The following is a 14,148-nucleotide window of genomic DNA, read 5'->3' on the forward strand; positions in this document are numbered from 1 at the left end:
ACGCCCCCCCCCCACCCACCCACCCACCCACACCACACACACACACACACACACACACACACACACACACACACACACACACACACACACACACACACACACACACACACACACCTTCCGCACTCCCAGGCAAGGCGGCCCCTAGCCGCGAGGAGAAGGAGGCGGAGCGGGCGAGGCGGAAGGAGGAGAAGGTGGAGAGCAAGGCGAGGGCGGAGGAGGCGCGCAGGGCGGAGGAGCAAGCGAGGGCGGAGAAGCAAGCGAGGGCGGCGGCGGATTTCCTCGCAGCGCGGCGGCGTCAGCGGCAGCTGGACGAGGAGCGAGCCGAGGAGGAGGCGCGCAGGGCGGCGGCGCGCACAGCAGCTCTTCGCGTGGCCGAGGCGAGGCGGCGGAAACTCGATGCCGTCACTGCCGACGGCGCCGGTCGCTTGCGACTGCTCCGCCTCAAGCTGCGCGACGCGGGCGCAGAAGCAAGCTTGCAGGCGGACGAGGTGGAGGCCGCTTCCGAGGCACTTCCGAGAGGTTGGTCTCCGCCCGCCAGGCCGACGTCGCCACCGCCGCTGGACGCTGAGGCGGTTGCGGCGCAGAGCGAGGCGGAGGAGCAGAAGCAGGTTGCAGCGTTCCAGGCCAGATGTGGCCTGTCGGAGGGAGACAATGGCAACGATGTTGTCGCGGCGGCGCGCACGTGGTATGACGAGGAGGAGGCGCGGCTGGCGCAGGCTTGCGAGGCCATGGTTGACTACGCCGAGAAGCTCGCCAGCATCGCGCGAGGTTCGGCAGACGCTCTGAGCCTCAGAGTGAGTGCGTTCGACGACGAGGATGCAGCTGCCGCCGAGGCGAGGCGTCGCGCGGCGGCAGGCGAGAGGCGCCGCGCCGCCGACGCAGCGCGGCGTGATCGGGAGAGGGAGGAGGAGGCGGCAGCCACGCGCGGCGGTGACGGCGGCGCGGACCCGATGGAGAGTCTGGTCAAGCCGATCCTCGCGCGGCACGGCGCCGGCTGCGAGTGGGAAGACGTCGCCTTCCCCGCCGCCGACGCCTCGCTCCCCGCCTCGGCCCACGGTGCGAAGTGGCAGCGCGCCCGCCAGTTGTGCCTCGCGCCTGTCGTGTTTGGCCGCTCGAGCAAGGCTGCCGACGCGGACGCCATCGATCCGTCTGATATCTCGCAGGGCGCGCTCGGCACGTGCTATTTCCTGTCCGCCCTCTCGGTCGCTGCGACGAGGCCGCAGCTGATTCGCTCCTGCTTCGTGACGACGGAGCCCAACGAGGCGGGCTGCTACTGCGTGCGCCTCTTCCGCGACGGTCGGCCGCGCCACATCCTGGTGGACGACCAGCTCCCCGCGCACGGCCACGGGCGGCCGCTCTTCGCCGCCTCCAAGCAGCGCGACGAGCTGTGGGTCTCGCTCCTCGAGAAGGCCTATGCCAAGCTCTTCTCCTCGTACGCGGCCATCGAAGGGGGGCACGTCGACGAGGCGCTCGTCGACCTCACCGGCGGCGTGGGTGGCGAGAACTTGTCCCTCGCCGAGGAAGGCCGCGACCCGGACAGGCTGTGGTCTCGCCTGACCGGGTTTGTGCACGCGGGCTACCTGCTCGGGGCGGGCTCCCCCGCAGGCACCGACACGGACGTGTCTGCGGAAGGAATCGTGCAGGGCCACGCGTACTCGTGCCTGAGGGTGGCCGAGGAGGAGGGGCACCGGCTGCTGCAGCTGCGCAACCCGTGGGGGAGGACCGAGTGGCGCGGGGACTGGTCCGACGCGTCGCACCTCTGGACGCCTCGGCTCAAGGCGAGGCTCGGCTGGAGCGACGCGGACGACGGCACCTTCTGGATCGGCCTCAAGGACTTTTGCGCGTCGTTCGCCCAGCTGTACGTGTGCAAGATCCCAAACCCGTCCTGGGCACACGCCGAGATGCAGGGGGAGTGGCGCGGCGAGAGCGCGGGCGGCTGCTCCAACTACGACACGGTCGGCGCCAACCCGCAGTGGTCCATCACCATCGGCGAGCGGCCCGTGGCGTGCCTCGTCTGCCTGGCGCAGGCCGATGCGCGCGGCACCGACCTCGACGGCGACGGCGTCGAGGACGAGCCCTTCCCCATCGGCCTCTCGGTCGTGTACAAGCGCGGCGAGCGCGTGCGCAAGCTGTACGCGTCGGACTGGTGCGCGCGGACGGCGCCCTTCCGCAACACGCGGGAGGTCTCCCTCGACGTGACGCTCGAGCCGCGCTCCGGCGGCGCAACCACGACTTACACGCTGCTGCCCTCCACCTTTGAGCCCGGACAGGAGCGCAACTTCCGCATCCGCGTCTTCTCGGACAGGCCCGTCGAGGTGGCGCCGCTCAGGTGACCGCCCGGCTTGTCACTCGCCACACTCGGACCAACCATACCTTATACACCTGTACGTGTGTTGCTACCGCCCGCGTCTCACCGCGTGGGCTATGTAATGACTCACCCTCTCGTCTGTGGTTCTTGTTCTCTCGCGCGAGTGACAGTGTCTCTCTCCTCTCTCCTCTGCGGGTACCGAAAGAAGAGCCGATTTTGTGATATCTCCGGGTTGTCGGTTTTAGAGAGAGGACCATACACTGATGTATTCACACAGGTAAGCACAATTCAGTCATCCCCGTCGTCTCTCTCCATGTACCATATAGTGGTCGCGTACCGGGGCTTTGCGGCGGGCAGCACCTCGTGCGGCGACCGAAAGTCCGAAAAGAAGAGAAGCAGGCGGTCGCCCAAAGGTGCGACGTCGAGCAGTGCATCACCTGCCGCTGCCGCTGCCGCCCCTCCCGCCTGCTCGTCCTCGTCGCCCTCGTCGCCCTCGTCGCCCTGAGGCCTGAAGAGGCGCAGGCAGCCGCCGTCGGCCTCGCTCCACGAATCGTTGGCGTAATAGACGGCCGTGAGCCAGCGACCGTTGCAGTGCGGTCCGTGCCCGTTCGAGCAGTGGTTGTCGGTGTGCCGCGCGAAGGCTGCGCCGACGCCGTACCGCGACGCCATCGGCCGCATTCGCGACATGGCCGACCCCTTTCTGGCCAGGCCTGGCGCCGCGGCCCGCAGCGCCCGAACGAGCGCGTCAGCCGCGTCGACCAGCGTGGCCAGCGGCGCCCACCGCGCAGCGTCCTCGGCGGCGTCGATCCACGCGATGTGGTCGGAGCGGGTGCGGTCGGACCTCTGTCCGTTGAGCCCGTCGCCCGGCAGCGCCACCTTTGCGGGCTCCAGCACGCCGCCGCCCCAGGCGCGCTCGAGCGCGACTCGCAGCGCCACGCCGCCAGCCCGCCCGAGGAAGCCGTCGACCACTACGTGGTTGCGACAGCGGAGCGTCTCCGCGATGGCCGCGAGCGCGCCGTCGCTCGACCACCAGGCCCGCCCATCCCGAGCGTGCGACGCAACCTCGGGCTGGACGCTCGAGGTGTCGGCCGACAGCAGCGGCGGCGGCGGAGCGCCCGCAGGCACGAGCCCGTTGGAGAGCTGGTGGTACAACACCTCAGCCCACCCAGGCCACTCGGGCAGGTCGAGCTCCCAGGCGAGCGCGAACGCCTCGCGCATCTTGGTCACGCCCTCGGCCACAGCGTTCGCGTCGCACAGAGCTTCGCCCTCGATGTAGAGGAGGACAGCGGGAAGCCGGTTAGACTTGGCGGTCGGAGCCCACGGAGTGGTGAACTCGGCCATGGTTGTGGGCGAGGTGCGCACTGCCTTCGTGTACGGCAAGCGAAGAGGACGCGCCTCCGCCCTTCGCACGTGTATTCTTTTTTTTGGGCAAGGCGTCTATTCGGTGCTCTGCACGTTAGAGCGTCCGGCAGGTCCGGCAGGCACCCTGCCGGACGCAAATGGGGCCGCCTGGTGGCCTCCGAGCGCCAGCCGAAGCAACCCTCGGCGTGCCCCGACACCCCCCCGACTCATGATGTGCCGCTCTTGCCTGTGTGGCCGACGGCGGGACTCCGTGCGCGGCTGCGCCGCAAACTCGTCACTGCCGTCGTCACACCTGTCCACAGATGCGACGGGTGCCTGTCCGACCGCGACAAACAGGCCTCGTTGCGGATCGCCAGCCCGCCCTTTGCCTCCGCAGACGCCCAGCTAGCCGAATCGTCGTTACCTTCCGCAGACCGACTTCGCGAGCGAGCGGGCGCGTTCTAGATGACGGTCTAGCCCAACTCACCGGCCTTGTGGCCTGAAACCGATTCTGAGCCCTGCCTCCCCCGAGCGGGTATGGCCGCTGCCCGGCGGCCCGCGGTACGATTCGGTCCCGCCACCTCCCCGCCGTCCCGGTTCCCGCAGGTGAATTATTGCGATTTCGCCACCCTCCTCGCCGCCCTCTCCGCCACTGTCGCCTCCGCGCTCTCCTCCGCTGTCGCCGCCGCCCTCGCCTCCACCGCCCTCTCCGCCACCCTCCCCGCGGCCTTCTCCACCGCCCTCTCCGCCGCTCTCTCCTCCGCCGTCGCCGCCGCCCTCGCCGCTGCCGTTGCCGCCGCACTCCTCCCCGCTGCCGCCCTCACCCTCCCCGCCGTGCCGTCGGTCTCGCCGTCGCCTTCTTCCGTGTCGCTGTCGCCGCTCCGCCGTCCGTGTCGCCGTCGCCGCCTCGGATCTGTCCGTGTCGCCTTCGCCGCCTCCGTCCGTGTCGCCGTCGCCGCTGCCTTCCTCCGTTTCGCCATCCCCGCCGCCGATCTCACCTTTGCCGCCTCTCCATGTCGCCGTCGCCGTGGCCGCCGTCGGTCTCGCTTTCGCCGCCTCTGTCCTTGTCGCCGTCGCCGCCGCCGCCGTTGGAATCGCTCTCCCCGCCGCCGTCGGTCGTGTCGCCTTCGCCGCCTCCGTCCGTGTCGCCGTCGCCGCTGCCTTCCTCCGTCTCGCCCTCCCCGCAGCAAGCTCGCTTGCCGTCGCCGTCGCCGCCATCGGTCTCGCTTTCGCCGCCTCCGTCCGTGTCGCCGTCGCCGCCTCCGTCCGTGTCGCCGTCGCCGCCTCCGTCCGTGTCGCCGTCGCCGCTGCCTTCCTCCGTCTCGCCCTCCCCGCAGCAAGCTCGCTTGCCGTCGCCGTCGCCGCCATCGGTCTCGCTTTCGCCGCCTCCGTCCGTGTCGCCGTCGCCGCCTCCGCCGTCGGATTCGCCTTTGTCGCCTGCTCCGTCCGTGTCGCCCTCGCCGCCGTCACAATTCGGCATACACACAGTTTGCACATCTGCAAGTTCTTCTTGATGCACACGGCGGTGCAGCCCCCGGCCATAGCGGGCAACTCAAGGCATCGACGCTCTCGCCGAAGCCCCTGTGCACCTCCCGGCACTTGCCGCCGTTTTATTCGGCGCAATGGCCGGCGTTGAAGCTCCGAACCCAGGCGCAGCCGAGCCCGTTTCTTTCAGAGACAATACCAACAACCTCTTTCACTCATTCTTAAAACAGTACCGGCCGGGATTTCGAAGATAGTGCTAAAATGGATACCTGGAGAATGGCATTTAATTTCGCGGACCGGCTCTTAACAATCAGGTCATGTCACCGCTTAATGTGCATGTGCGTGGCCTACGTCAGAGACCAAGTGACCAGCCGTCCCGGGCAATTTGTGACCCGTCTACGCCCTCGCGCCTCGGGCGCGGCCGGCCGCCGCCGGCTGCCCCGTTGACTTCTCCGCCGCGCGCTACGCGTTCGTTCGCAGTAATCTGGCTTAGTTCAGAGAGGTCGGGTCCAGTCTCTATGCGTATCACAGCGCGGCGCTGGCCTGCGCATGTCGGGCATGTAGTCGAATCAATCAATCATCCCGCCCGACATTTGATGTTAGTGGCAAAACCGCGGAACCGAAAATGGCGTTTAATTTTGCGCACCTGCTGTCCGCCGCCTGCGGCGGCGCTGCGCGCCGCCTACGCGCGCTGCGCGCGCGTTTTTTCTCTCTTTTTCTCTCTTTTTCACAGTGTAATTTTACCGAAAAAATGCCTTTTTCGGCGCCCTTTTCCCTTAAACCGGACCCTTTCTCTTTTCCCCCATTCCTCTTCTCCCTTTTTTTTGCTTGGGCGGGCCTTTTGCTGAAATTCTGCAAAAACCTCGGCCCCTGCGGTGCCCCCACCTACCTACCTACCTACCTACCTTACTTATGGGAAGCTAAAAAAGAAATCATTCGATCGGTGAAGGTAGTAAAAAAAAACTAATGTGGTCCTTGCGCGAGGGGAGCTCGATAGACTCGAGGGGCCAGGATACGCCGCGAGGAGGACGGAGTTGCGCCGAAAGGCAAAAGAAACCGCGAGAACAAGGGACCGGCAGGCGGCGGCGTCACAGGACGAGGCAGAAGAGAACGACGCGACAGAGGAGGAAATGACAAGGGAGAGAACGACGAGAGTGGGACGACCGCGAGGTGGCATGAAGGTTGCAGCGAGAAGCGGCGAGAGTGGAGAGACTGCGAAGAGAGATAGGAAGAGGCAGACTCCCTAGGGTGGGCGACGGCTAGCGCACCACACACCTCTCCTTAAAATCCCTGTGTGGTGGCGGCGTGCCGTCCTCCCATCCCTCCCTTGGGTTGTCTGTTTTCTTTCTTTCTTTCTACTATACCAACTAGAGTGATGGTTGGTTGTACTCTCCTGCAACCACAATCCTTCTTGTGACATGGCAGGCCACTCTCAAGCCCTACAAGCATCAGATCACCCATTTGGGGAGGGTTGACATCGTGATTTCCGCGGAAAATTTCTTTTTCTGCTGTGAAAATTCCAGCTTGAAGAGAGGGAAAAACCCGACGGGAGGGCCCAGACCTACCCTACCTACCCCGGCATGAGGCCCGCCCAAGCAAGAATAACACACACCTGAAAGATGAAGAAAAAGCGCTTCTCCTACAACTGTATTGCCCTAGTCATGGCGCAGGAGGGGATAGTTGTATAGTTCGTGTGAATTGTGAATGAACTGTGGGGGCCCGTGTTGCATGTCTGACTGTCACTGTGCGATTTCGGGGCCCGGGGTTGTGCGTTTAGTGAATTCACTTACCTACCGCCGAAGCAAAAAAGAATACACCCGGCTGTACCGAGGCAGGCATTCTGGCCGCGCCAGAGAGAGCACGACCCGATGGGAGGAGGACACTCGTCCACCTCTCAAGCCACCCGTGCTGCGGCTACTCTTCTCGCCGAACACACCATGCCCGCCCGAGGTGAGGCCGTCGAGGCGTGGGTGCGCGACGAGATGGACAAGCTCGAGTCTCGTCGCGAGCGCCCAGACGAGACGGCCTGGGAAGTGGAGACGCGGAGCAGCAAGGCTCGGCGCGAAGCGGACGCCGCAGGCCTCGCGTCGCTGCCGCCCGAGCTGCTGCAGTTCGTGTGGGAGCACTCCACCGCCCGCGACCTCGCCAACCTGGCACTCACGAATGCTCACTGGGCACTCGCCGTTGCGCCCGCACGCCGCGACTTCTGGCAGAAGCACGATGAGATGTGCGTTGCGCTGAAGAGCGCCCGCAGCTTCGAAGACATGGAGGCTGCGTCCAGCACGCTGGGCCTCCGGGTCAATCGCAGCCACGACCTCATGCACATCGGCCTGCGCCACTTTCGAGACGAGGAGCGCTTCGCTGAGCTGCAGCAGCAAGAGGCGGCTTCACCTCCGTACTCAGCATTGCGCGCACTCAGATTCGATGGCATCAACGCGTCGGATGCCATCGCGCGGCTGGAGTGCGCGAAACAGCATTTGGTGGTCCGCGAGCGTTGGCTGATCGATGGTGGTCCGACCTCTTCCCGCTCCATCGGCAATGAGAGTGCTCTCGTCGTCGCGACGACCATGCGGCTGCTGCCCTCCGCGCTGATGGGCGTGTGCATGGACATCCTGCAAGGCTGGGAAGAGCGGGTCCTCAATCAGGACGGATCGTACTACATGTGTGAGGAGCCGGCTGCACTCGTTGGCTTCGCTCTCGGCCACAACCTGCACCGCACCAAGTGGGATGGCCCGATGCTCACGCAGCTGCTCGAGAAGGCGGTCGAGGTGACGTGTACAGGTGAGGACGTCTCCGAGGCGATGGTCGTGTTCAGCCTTCTCCAGCAGCTGCCGTTTGAGCAGATCATGTGCGCGGCCAGCTCCTTCAAGCCGCTGAGCGAGCCTGGCAACATGCGCTTCTTCTTCGAGCTCTTCTTTTGCGAGATGGATGACGAGCACCCCTACTTTTGCCTCGGGCACTGCAACTTTGGCTACAACACCCCTGCTGCGACGCTCTGCGAGGTTGTCAACGCTCGTGCGCTAGCCGAGCTCATTGCCATCACGGTTGAAGAGGAGCAGCAGTACGCGCAGAACGACGACCAGTACCACCACAACGAGGCGCCCGACTACCACGAGCTGACGGTCGACCTACTGCGCCGCTGGGTGGAGGCCAACAATTTCCCCGAGTCGCAGCTGCCGCGCGAGGAGGAAGACACCTTCTCTGGCATTCTGGCCTCGCTCCCGGACGAGGTCAAGGACTCGATCGCTCGCGACGCTCTCTCGTGGGTGCTCGGATGCAGCCGGCTGCCCGCGGCGGCGAAGCGGATCTGCAACATGCTTGCATGAGACCATGGCATGAACTTTTCATTGACGCACATACACGCGAGTCGCGAGAGAGCCGTGGCGGCAAATGCGCGAGACATGGCGCGCATGGGCGATGGAGCGAGAGACAGGGTCGAGGGAGGGAGCCGAGCACGCACGCAGTGGGAGTCTATGCGCGCTGGGACTGCGCCCGCTGGGACCCACAAACTGATCTGAAACGAATATCGCGTACCTAGGTACGGTGAAGATAAAATACAGAGACCCACATGAATCAAAACCGTAGTTGGCACGTCGCGCCCCATGACGACATGTGCATGTGACGCCCCGCTTGCCCCGTGGTGTTACCCCCTTACTCGTACCCCCCTCTCAGCTCTCTCTCCACACACAATACTCACACGACGCGCCTACTCTTACTCGACCACACTCATCAGCAATGAGACACCCGCCATGACCCACTTTGATGGCGGCTTTTTGGTCTTCAGCCCGGCCGTAAAGACGTAGGTGGGGCCGCGGAACTGCGTCTTGTAGACGGGGCACGCGTACTGATCTCGGCTGTCAGCCTTCTCCACCGGCACAGCCTTGACGAGCATAACTGGGAGCTTCGGGTACAGCTCCTTCATGTTTGCGTCCTCAATCACCCCGCTGTTGACGTCCCAGCGCGCGCCGTCCATGTACATCCCGTAGATGTACGCCCCCTCGCGGACCGCGCCCTCAATCTCCTCCGGCCCCCTCTTGGTCACGTCGACCGTCGTGACCACCCGGTCGAGCGGCCACTCGTTCTTCCGCGCGGTCACCTGCATGACCGCGGTGAGGAAGGCCTGCGGGTTGAAGAGGCCCGAAATCCAGGTCACCTTGGGCGTGTTGAGGTCCGCCGTCCACTCCACCAGCTGCCTCTGCCGATCGAGGAAGTCGGCGAGCCAGGGCGAGAGCGGCGCCAGGGACGGCCACGCGAGCGCCTCCCACGTGCTCGGCACCCTGTTCTCGAAAAGCGCGTTCATCAGGTCCTCCATGGGCTGCGAGATCGACAGGTCTCCCCGGAGGCCCGCGTCGAGCTCGCGCAGCGAGCGGCCCATCTCAAAGACGAGCAGGTTCATGCGCTCGCACTCCTGCAAGAAGAAGGCGACGTACGGCGTCCGCTCCTCCACCCTCTCCTCAATCTCAATCATCAAGAAGAGTTCCGGCAGCTTCTCCAGAATCTCGTCCAGCTGCTGCTTCACCCGCTCGCCCATCGTCATCCCGCCCTCGCCTCCCCCGCCACGCGGCTGCAGCTCGGAGATGGCGCTGAAGAGGTCCTCGGCCTGCCGCGTCATGAAGTTGATCTCCGAGTTCGGATGCAGGCCGTACGCGGCGGGCGTCTCGCGCTCGATGTTCTCCTCCACGTACTCGAGGTACTCCTTGTACGACAGGTTCGGCGGCGACTGGAAGCCGGGGTAGAGCGCGATCCCCTCCACCAGCTCCTCCCGCACGTACGCCTGCAGGAAGGTTGTGCACAGCCGCCGGTCCCAGTTGTCGGTGATGTGGCCACCGTACATGATCTCGCCGAAGAGGTACCTCAGGTCGTCCCACGGGATCTTCGAGTTGGTCTCGAGGTAGTTGTTGGCCACCGCGATGCACACCATCAGGTCGCCGGTGTTGAAGGGGTAGCCGCGGTTCCACCCCATCGGGCCAAACTTCCGGCGCTCGCAGACCACCGAGTGGAAGAAGCACAGCGAGAAGATGATCGCCTTGAGCTCGCCCTGCTTGGACGAGCTCTCCCAGATGGTCGCGTCAAAGTTCTTGAACGCGCGCAGCAGGTTCGCCTTGAGCCCGCTCGGCGGCTCGTTGGTCAGCTTGATCGACTTTTGAAGGATTGGCACCGGCACCACCTTTTGCGGCATCGCCGTGAGGAAGACGCGGAACTCGGGGTGGGCCCCCTCCTCCAGCGACGCGAGCTTCTTCTCCAGCTTGGGCAGCCAGTTGGCGACGAGCTCGATGTTCTCGAGCATGACCCACCCGCCCTCAACGTAGCCCTGGTCCAGCGCCTTCTCCGCGACGGGCTCCTGCCCTTGACCGAGCGACACCCCCTGGAACTTGCCCTCGTCCTCGGTCTTGCCCATCGTTTTTCCGAGCGCGCGCACGTCGGCAGCAGGATCGACGCCGGGCGAGAGCAGGAAGAAGATGGGCACCGCTGGCCCGGAGTCCTCGAACGAGAGGAGCAGGTCAAAGTTGATGGCGGTGCCGTACTTTGCGCCGAGGACCTGCTCCACCCACCGCGAGATGGCCAGCGTCATGCGGTCCGGCCGCATGGCGCGGATGATGAGGAGCTGGTGGAAGCCGCTCAGCTTCTTCCACTCCTGCGGCAGCGGGTTCGCCTCGGGCTGCTCGAACTCGCACCACTCCTTCCACCGCTTCCACGAGCCCTCCACGTCCGCCGGCAGAGACGCAAACTCCTCGACGGAGGCGAGCGCCTGAACGGAGCCCCAGGCGGCGTCGGGCAGCCACGACTGGAGCGGATTCTCCTTCGAATTGTCGCGCGGGTTGCGGATGAGCAACATGAGCTCGTCGCTCTTGATGGCCGGCTCGCCCTTGTCGTTGGTCTGGCCCAGCAGCACCTTGACGGCGAGCTGCGTCGCAAAGATGAGCCGGTGCCGCTCGAAGAGCCCACGGGTCACGAAGCTGAAGACGGTGTAAGTGATCGAGTCCTGCAGGTTCGCGACGCGCTCCTCGACCGACTCGGCCGGCTCCGCCTTTGCTAGCGCCTTGTCGAAGATGAACTTGAAGGCCGCCAGAGAGTACTGGTACATGTGGTCGATGATGCACAGCTGGTTCATGATGAAGTACATCAGCGAGCCGCGGTTGCCGTTGGGCCGGTACGACTCGAACGCCTTGGCGACAGAGGCCTCGGTGATCTTTGCCGCCTCGACCTTCGCGTTGATGTCCTTGACGGTCGCCTTTGTCACCTCGAGCGAGACGATGAGCTCCTCGTTGGCGAGGATGTCTCCCTCGGCGGTGGCGAGCAGGTAGAGCAGGTTGTCCTCGAGCTCCTTGAGCTTAATCACAAACTCATTGTTCTGCTTGATGAGGCTCGACTGCTCCTCGAGCAGATCGGGGCGCTCCTTTCCAACCACCACCGCGAGCAGCTGGTCCTCCTGCGCGGGCGCACCAGCATGTTTGCCGGCGGCTGCGGCAGGAGCGTCTGACCCATGGACTGCCCAAGCGCGACGTACGATGCTGAGATTGTCTTGTGGCAGTTCTCGAGCACCTCGCGCGCCATCATCTCTGACCAACCCTGCGGAGGGCACAGGACGGCGGCGCTCAGGGGCGGCGCAACATGACCTAGCATTGCCTCGAGCAGAGCCAGTACGCCGGCTGGGGGGGGAGGGGGGGCAGACGGGCGAGCTGCCTGCTGATTCTCCGGATTCGACATGATGGGAAGGAATACTCCCTCCATCAGTGCATGCATCGACTCGAGCAGCTTGGGCGAGAGGTCAAATATGATGATGTTTGCCATCTCGTCGGGCTTGGTGTACCGAGCCGGCTGCGGCTTGAGCATGCAAAGGAGCTTCTTTTTGTTGCTGGTGGGCGGCGCGGAGAAGCATGACATGTCCTTTGCACCATCAAGAAAGTAGATCGCGCTGCAATCCTCCGAGTCAAAGAACTTTAGGAGCGGCGCCCCCGTCTCCTCTCCGCTCGCCATCTTCCTGTACTTGTCCGGCTTGCTCATCTTGAACAGCCCCATGACCCGCTCCTCTACCCAGAGGGAACGCGCATCGGACGCGGGCTCCATGGCGGAGGCAGCGCGCCCCCCGGAGGCGAGCGCCTTTGGCAGATGGGCTCGATCGTTACGAGCTGCACTTCGTACAAAACAGAATTTTAGTGTGAATTCAAGGTAAGCCCGGCAGCCCCCGGGGGGGGGGGGGAGAGCGGAAGTTTGCCCGGCACACTCCGCAACAGAGAAAAGGAAAATGAAGAAAAGTCCGGGAATTCGTGGCCCGCCCGCCGTCCAAGCGCCACCCTGGGCATCATACACACACATGCGGGTTGTAGCTTTAGCTGCAGTCGGCGCAGCGACGGTGCTGTGGTGGTCGCAGTCGCGACGGAGGCGGGCCAGTGTTCGTGAGCAGTACGAGGAGCTTGCAGGTTCGTACAACGAACGGTGGGCGGCATATGTCCAGGCGACACTCAACGCGTTCATGTCCTGCGCGTCCGAGCCGCTCCGCGACCTCACAGCCGGAGATTGCGTGCTGGACGTCGGGACGGGCACGGGTGCCGTGCCACGAGCAATCTTGCGCAGCTTCCCGGGGCTCAAACTCTCAGCTGCAGACCTGAGCGAGAGCATGATTGAGACGGGGAGGCACGAGTGCCCGGCCGTCGACTTTGTGGTTGCGCCAGCAGAAAGCCTGCCCTTCGCATCCGGCAGCTTCGCTGCTGCCACCACGCTCTCCTCCCTCCACTTCTGGACAGACCCGGAGAAGGGGCTCAGGGAGATGCACCGCTGTCTGAAGCCTGGAGGCCGGGTGGTGCTGAGCGACTGGTGCCACGATTTCGTGGTGTGCAAGATGTGCGCCTGGTACCTCTGGCTCACGCCAGGCCACTCCAAGGCGGACTGGTCCATTCTGACGAGTCGCGATGTGAACGGGATGCTGACCAAGGCGGGATTTGTCGACGTCGCCTTCACCACCTACAAGGTCGACGCGCGCGTCTTTGGCCGCTGGTGGTTGCCGCGCTGGGGCATGATGGCCTTTGTGGCGCGGAAAGCCGAGCAAGGGAGCTGCGCCGTGGGCCGCGATTCGCGCGAAGGGAGGAAGCGAGAGCGAGAGTGAGTCACCGTAACATTCTTTTTCTCGGTGTACCTGTGTGTTAGTGTGCCCGTGCGCGCCAGTGCTCTCTAATTAAGGGCTACGCTTAGCTAATTCTTTTTCCTTCTTCTCCACTCGTCGAGAGTTCGTCGAGTCACTCTCACTGGGCGCGCGGCGCATCATCGCCTCTGATATGTGGAACCATCCCCCTCCCTATTCGCACATGTACGGCGCCCGGCCAGGTTACCCGCCGCCGGGCTACATGCCAGGCTACCCACCACCGCCGGGAGCCTATCCGCCCGGCTACCCTCCTCCGGGTTATCCACCGCCTCCAGGGTACGGTGCGCCGATGCCGCCGCGGCCGCCGGGTCCCCCCGTGCCCCCGTCTGGCCCCGTGCCGCCGCCGGGACCGGCGCCGCCAGCTCGGCTGCCCCCTGAGCGCTCGTGCACGCTCTACATTGGCAAGATCCCGGCGGCGGCGGCGGACGCCTTCATCGCCGAGCTCCTGTCGTGCTGCGGGACGCTGATGCAGTGGAAGCGCTCGGTGGACCCCGAGTCGGGCCAGTCCAAGTCGTTTGGCTTCTGCGACTTTGCGACGGGCGAGGGCGTGCTGCGCGCACTCCGGCTGCTGCCCGCGGTCCGGCTCGGCGGCGCCGACCTGATGCTCAAGGTCGACCAAAAGACGCACGACTTCCTGAAGGAGTACGAGCCGCAGCGCAAGGCGGCGCTCGCCGCGCTCAAGGGGACGCCCAGCCCGGCCGACGCGACGCAGATGCTCCCCGGCGCCGACGAGGAGAAGGACCCTCACGCCACGGCGCGGCTCTCCGAGATCACGCAGGCCTGGAACGCAACCTACGCGCCCGAGGAGAAGGACAAGAACGCACAGGTGGCGTCGCAGCTGCTCACCTCGCTCACGTCGGGCGCCGCTCCGCCG

General features: G+C 65.1%; 5 protein-coding genes across 5 annotated transcripts; 3 read left to right on the forward strand and 2 right to left on the reverse strand.

The window, feature by feature from the left end:
* Positions 1-950: 950 nt before the first annotated feature.
* Positions 951-2,515, forward strand: EMIHUDRAFT_430816 (hypothetical protein; the record flags this gene model as incomplete). Its single annotated transcript, XM_005770909.1, has 1 exon — positions 951-2,515. The coding sequence occupies one exon, from the start codon at positions 951-953 to the stop codon at positions 2,331-2,333; it is 1,383 nt and encodes a 460-aa protein (XP_005770966.1). The 3' UTR covers positions 2,334-2,515.
* Positions 2,516-4,643: 2,128 nt separating this feature from the next.
* On the reverse strand, positions 4,644-5,129 carry EMIHUDRAFT_118435 (hypothetical protein; the record flags this gene model as incomplete). The annotated part of the gene is made up of 1 exon (XM_005770910.1): positions 4,644-5,129. The coding sequence occupies one exon, from the start codon at positions 5,127-5,129 to the stop codon at positions 4,644-4,646; it is 486 nt and encodes a 161-aa protein (XP_005770967.1).
* A 3,717-nt stretch (positions 5,130-8,846) lies between these two features.
* On the reverse strand, positions 8,847-12,202 carry EMIHUDRAFT_243813 (hypothetical protein; the record flags this gene model as incomplete). Its single annotated transcript, XM_005770911.1, has 3 exons — positions 8,847-11,564; positions 11,639-11,704; positions 11,858-12,202. The coding sequence occupies 3 exons, from the start codon at positions 12,200-12,202 to the stop codon at positions 8,847-8,849; spliced, it is 3,129 nt and encodes a 1,042-aa protein (XP_005770968.1).
* Positions 12,203-12,449: 247 nt separating this feature from the next.
* Positions 12,450-13,238, forward strand: EMIHUDRAFT_75700 (hypothetical protein; the record flags this gene model as incomplete). Its single annotated transcript, XM_005770912.1, has 1 exon — positions 12,450-13,238. One exon carries the CDS (start codon positions 12,450-12,452, stop codon positions 13,236-13,238), a length of 789 nt encoding a protein of 262 aa, XP_005770969.1.
* A 199-nt stretch (positions 13,239-13,437) lies between these two features.
* Positions 13,438-14,100, forward strand: EMIHUDRAFT_118438 (putative RNA-binding protein; the record flags this gene model as incomplete). The annotated part of the gene is made up of 1 exon (XM_005770913.1): positions 13,438-14,100. A coding segment is annotated over one exon (663 nt), but the record flags the coding sequence as incomplete, so codon positions are not given.
* Between the last annotated feature and the right edge of the window lie 48 nt (positions 14,101-14,148).

The sequence above is a fragment of the Emiliania huxleyi genome, assembly GCF_000372725.1.
Source record: "Emiliania huxleyi CCMP1516 unplaced genomic scaffold EMIHUscaffold_399, whole genome shotgun sequence".
Taxonomy (NCBI): domain Eukaryota; phylum Haptophyta; order Isochrysidales; family Noelaerhabdaceae; genus Emiliania; species Emiliania huxleyi.